Source organism: Oncorhynchus clarkii, chromosome 32 (genome assembly GCF_045791955.1).
Source record: "Oncorhynchus clarkii lewisi isolate Uvic-CL-2024 chromosome 32, UVic_Ocla_1.0, whole genome shotgun sequence".
Classification (NCBI taxonomy): Eukaryota; Metazoa; Chordata; class Actinopteri; order Salmoniformes; family Salmonidae; genus Oncorhynchus; species Oncorhynchus clarkii.
This window is the reverse complement of record NC_092178.1, coordinates 8624176-8629917: the sequence shown is the minus strand read 5'-3', so window position 1 is coordinate 8629917 and position 5742 is coordinate 8624176. Positions and strand designations below refer to the sequence as shown.

At 48.4% G+C, this 5742-nt stretch overlaps 1 protein-coding gene across 1 annotated transcript; it reads left to right on the top strand.

The window, feature by feature from the left end:
* The first annotated feature begins 739 nt into the window (after positions 1–739).
* Positions 740–2089, top strand: LOC139392452 (transmembrane protein 200A-like). The gene is made up of 2 exons (XM_071140445.1): positions 740–1006; positions 1055–2089. The coding sequence occupies exons 1-2, from the start codon at positions 740–742 to the stop codon at positions 2087–2089; spliced, it is 1302 nt and encodes a 433-aa protein (XP_070996546.1).
* The last annotated feature ends 3653 nt before the right edge of the window (positions 2090–5742 follow it).

Below are 5742 nucleotides of genomic sequence, written 5' to 3'. Positions count from 1 at the left end.
TATGGTCATGTGGGAACTCACCCTGTTTATGGCCTTGTGGGAACTCACCCTGTTTATGGTCTTGTGGGAACTCACCCTGTTTATGGTCTTGTGGGAAGTAGAACGCCACGTGTGAGTGTTTGTAGCATTTTAATTTAGAAGCTCGTCACGACATGGTTTGGAACAGTTTGTTAGAGGAGTACGCTATAACGTGAATGGTCTTCTGTGAACATCAACATTAAAAAAAATTTAAGATTACGAAAAATGTGATAAACTGATTTTTTAAATATATTTCCAAAGCATGGACTAAAAACATTCACAAAATACCTTTTATTATCTCTCTCTTAAATTGAAATGTTTTTAACAAAGTATTTCAAAAGGGAAACATTTGGTTGTGTCACGTATCAAAACCAGAAGCTATTTTTTTTTTTTTACAATAGAGCAAAAAAATATCGTCAGTATGAAAGCGAGAACATATTAAATGAATTATAAGAGGCTGAGAGTTCAATGTTTACAGGATAAGGATGCGTTGTCGCATCAGTCAAGTCAAGAAGTTGATTTAAAGTGTGCTCACAACCCACTTTAGAAGATTTAAAAAGAGAGGAAGAAAACAAAGTAGAAAAAAAAGTTAGTGGGGGAAAAAGGTGAACAATATCAACAACAGTAGAAAAAAATGGATAGTCCATAATTAATGTGTCTTCCTAACCCTTGAACCCCCCCTTCCACAGTGTTCCGATAGGGCACTGGACCGAGCCGCACCATGAAGACCCAGAAGGCCGGGGACCCCGGGGGCCAGACACCAAGCTCTCCTTCCCCACGCCAACGGATGTCTGGTTTCAGCCTGCGGGGTCGGAAGAAGGAGGGCCTGATCCGCGGCGAGCTGCGCATCCACTCCATGCCAGGAGCCTTCCTGGTGCTGGGGGTCATCGTGGTGGTGGTGGGCACGGCCCTGGCAGTGGCTGGGTACTGGCCCTACCGGACCCAGCGTTCCCAGCTGCTAGGAGTTGGACAACAAGGCTCTGGTTCTGTAGACGGGGCAGGAGGTGTTAGAAGTGGGGGTGTCTCTGAACCCCAGTCATCCGGTTGGAACCTGGGGGCTAAGAGCCTCCTGACCACGGCCAGTCTGATCCACAGTGAGCGGATGAAGCTCCTGGGACCAGTCATCATGGGCGTGGGGCTGTTCATCCTCATCTGTGCCAACACGGTGCTGTACGAGAACCGCGACAGGGAGACCCAGATGCTGCTGGCCCAGATGCGAAGCGTCATCTGCTCGGTGTCGGCGGCCGTGCCCTCGGCCGACCTCTCAGACATGTCAGCAGCCAACTCCATGGCCAGACACTACCAGTGGGTGAGCAGTCTGCCTGCCACCCACCTTAACATCCTCTATCTGCAGCAGCTGGCCAGCTCAGAGCCCCTGCTGCAGACGACCAGAGACAGCAGAGAGGAGGAGGAGAGGGCAACTGACTGTATGTACCAGCAGGCCACCGTACAGACGGAGGCTCTACACCACCAGGACTCAGCCTCTACCCCTTCCCTCCACTCCTCCCACTCCAACTCATGCAACTCCAGCAAGATGGGCTTCAACACAAGGAGGGACGGTGGTGGTGGTGGGCCAAGGGTAGGGGGCTTCAGCCCGGACCCCCAGCCCGCTCACCTCTTTAAGCTCAACAACTGTCTGGTGTCAGCCAGCTCCCTGTCCACTCTGGGAGGGGATGACTGGGAGAGGACGGAGGTCACAGCCACGCTGCCCAGGCGCTCCCACAGTCTGAGCTACAGGACTAACCCAGGCCCTCATGGGCCCCAGACTGTAAAATGCCAACAGGAAGGGGCCATACGACCCTGGGGACCTGGGGCAGACCCAGAGGGAGTGCGGAGTGAGCCCAGCTCAGACGTGTATGTGAACATGGTTGGGTGTGGAGGTGTGGATCCCCCGGAGCTCACCCCCGTAGAGGAGCAGAGGCACCGCAGCTGGCCCCGGTTAGACCTGGGCTGTGCCCGCAGGTACCTGAAGCTGGACAATAAGGAGGACTCGGTGGACAGACTGCTAGACCAGTTGGAGCAGCAGTGTTCTCAGTGGGATAACAGTTTCGGCTCAGGGCCTTTCCAGTGAGAGCCAGTAAAGGTCCCATATCTCAATAAGGCCCCATATCAGGGTCCTCTGTCTGTTTTTTTAAAAGCAGCTTATGAAGAAAGATCCTCATGAATGCTGATATATCCACAACTAGGAGTAGGAGCTTTTTCCATTGGATCATAACTGTGCACTGTTTTCACTGACTCCTGAAACCGAGAAGGGAGGCTATAATAGAAACCGTTCAAGTGAAATCCAGTTGATGTATGAAGCTGATTTCCTCTCTCTCTCTCTCGGGATACACAGTACAGTGTTGAGTGGCTTCCAAATCTGAAGAGACAAACCTTTAGAGACCCTGTTTCTCGGACTTCCCATGGCGTGGATATATAAACACAAGTGTCGGAGGACTGCAGACGAATTGGATCAGCTTGGCAGACATCATTATTTAAGAGGGGAACAATACACACACTGTCAAATATGAGTTTGAAAGATTTGCCAGTCTGTTTACTGGGTGGCAGTTAGGCTTGGCACTTGGTAGTAATGTAGGAGGAATCAATGTGTCTTTCATTGCCAAAGCGTTGCTTGTTTTCAGGACACAGCAAGCACATCCCGAATGTGGGAGGTAGAACCACATTCTAAACGAGGGACAGTCTACACTTTGCAATCAATTTAAAAAACCAAACAACTGTAACCTGGTGAGCGCAAGATGCACTAATGACAACAGCTAGTCAAATAAAATATATGTCCGTAGGAGACCAAAACAGGTGCATGATGATAGAGATGTCATGTGTAATCTACATCTACATAGTTATGCAGAATAATGGTTGTGTATTGGCTGTGTATCAGAACAAGAGAGAGTCAATAATAGATTGGTTAAATGGTTTGTACATAAGGACTTCATAACACATGAATAAACAGTACATAAGCGTTTATTAAGTATTATGTATGGCTTATGAATGTGTAATAAATCCCTTATGTAGGCACCCTTCAACTACTATGTTGTCCGTTTACTGTAGTTCTATTGGTTATTACCGAGGCTGTGTACCAAATGACACCCTACTCCCTATATAGTCCACTACTATAGACCAGGGCCCTATTCCCTATATAGTGCACTACTTTAGACCAGGGCCCTATTCCCTATATAGTGCACTACTTTAGACCAGGGCCCTATTCCCTATATAGTGCACTACTATAGACCAGGGCCCTATTCCATATATATTGCACTACTATAGACCAGGGCCCTACTCCCTATATAGTCCACTACTATAGACCAGGGCCCTATTCCCTATTATAGTCCACCACTATAGACCAGGGCCCTATTCCCTATATAGTCCACTACTATAGACCAGGGCCCTATTCCCTATATAGTGCACTACTATAGACCAGGGCCCTATTCCCTATATAGTCCACTACTATAGACCAGGGCCCTATTCCTTATATAGTGCACTACTTTAGACCAGGGCCCTATTCCCTATATAGTCCACTACTATAGACCAGGGCCCTATTCCTTATATAGTGCACTACTTTAGACCAGCACTCATAGGGCTCAAAAGTTGTGTTCTGTATAGGGCAGGGGTTTCCATCCCTGTTCCTGGAGAGATACCGTCCTGTAGGTTTAAACTCCAACCCTGTTCCTGGAGAGATACCCTCCTTTAGGTTTAAACTCCAACCCTGTTCCTGGAGAGATATCCTCCTGTAGGTTTAAACTCCAACCCTGTTCCTGGAGAGAGAACCTCCTGTAGGTTTAAACTCCAACCCTGTTCCTGGAGAGATACCGTCCTGTAGGTTTAAACTCCAACCCTGTTCCTGGAGAGATACCGTCCTGTAGGTTTAAACTCCAACCCTGTTCCTGGAGAGATACCGTCCTGTAGGTTTAAACTCCAACCCTGTTCCTGGAGAGATATCCTCCTGTAGGTTTTAACTCCAACCCTGTTCCTGGAGAGATACCGTCCTGTAGGTTTAAACTCCAACCCTGTTCCTGGAGAGATACCCTCCTGTAGGTTTAAACTCCAACCCTGTTCCTGGAGAGATATCCTCCTGTAGGTTTAAACTCCAACCCTGTTCCTGGAGAGATACCATCCTGTAGGTTTAAACTCCAACCCTGTTCCTGGAGAGATACCCTGCTGTAGGTTTAAACTCCAACCCTGTTCCTGGAGAGAGACCCTCCTGTAGGTTTAAACTCCAACCCTGTTCCTGGAGAGAGACCCTCCTGTAGGTTTAAACTCCAACCCTGTTCCTGGAGAGATACCGTCCTGTAGGTTTAAACTCCAACCCTGTTCCTGGAGAGATACCGTCCTGTAGGTTTAAACCAACCCTGTTCCTGGAGAGATATCCTCCTGTAGGTTTAAACTCCAACCCTGTTCCTGGAGAGAGACCCTCCTGTAGGTTTAAACTCCAACCCTGTTCCTGGAGAGAGACCCTCCTGTAGGTTTAAACTCCAACCCTGTTCCTGGAGAGATATCGTCCTGTAGGTTTAAACTCCAACCCTGTTCCTGGAGAGATACCCTCCTTTAGGTTTAAACTCCAACCCTGTTCCTGGAGAGATATCCTCCTGTAGGTTTAAACTCCAACCCTGTTCCTGGAGAGAGACCCTCCTGTAGGTTTAAACTCCAACCCTGTTCCTGGAGAGATACCCTCCTGTAGGTTTAAACTCCAACCCTGTTCCTGGAGAGATACCCTGCTGTAGGTTTAAACTCCAACCCTGTTCCTGGAGAGATACCGTCCTGTAGGTTTAAACTCCAACCCTGTTCCTGGAGAGACACCCTCCTGTAGGTTTAAACTCCAACCCTGTTCCTGGAGAGTTACCCTCCTGTAGGTTTTAACTCCAACCCTGTTCCTGGAGAGATACCCTGCTGTAGGTTTAAACTCCAACCCTGTTCCTGGAGAGATACCGTCCTGTAGGTTTAAACTCCAACCCTGTTCCTGGAGAGATACCGTCCTGTAGGTTTAAACTCCAACCCTGTTCCTGGAGAGATACCGTCCTGTAGGTTTAAACTCCAACCCTGTTCCTGGAGAGATACCGTCCTGTAGGTTTAAACTCCAACCCTGTTCCTGGAGAGATACCCTGCTGTAGGTTTAAACTCCAACCCTGTTCCTGGAGAGATACCATGCTGTAGGTTTAAACTCCAACCCTGTTCCTGGAGAGATACCGTCCTGTAGGTTTAAACTCCAACCCTGTTCCTGGAGAGATACCATCCTGTAGGTTTAAACTCCAACCCTGTTCCTGGAGAGATACCGTCCTGTAGGTTTAAACTCCAACCCTGTTCCTGGAGAGATACCCTGCTGTAGATTTTCAGTGAATAGGGTGCTATTTGAGACTCAACCCCAGGTAACCAACGGTGAGGAAACCCTTCCCTTCCTCATGTCTACCATCCTGTTGATTTTCTCTCTGCCTCATCTCAGAGTGCATCTTGTGTTTGTCCCAAAATGGCACCAAACTCCCTACAGAAGTAGTGTACTGCTTTTGACCAGGGCTCATAGGGCTCTGGTTAAAAGTAGTGTTCAATATAGGGAATAGGGTGCCATGTGGGATGCAACCTTAGTGTTTACGAGGAGGGGTCAAGCCTTCCTCCGTCCAATACAGGTGAGGGAATGGAGGACAGACCAGTCAGTGTCGACGCTGTCTGTCTCTGATTTAATGGAATGGTCAGTGTTTTTGCATGCAGTTGGGGTGTGTGGGGCTACGTGATTAAGAA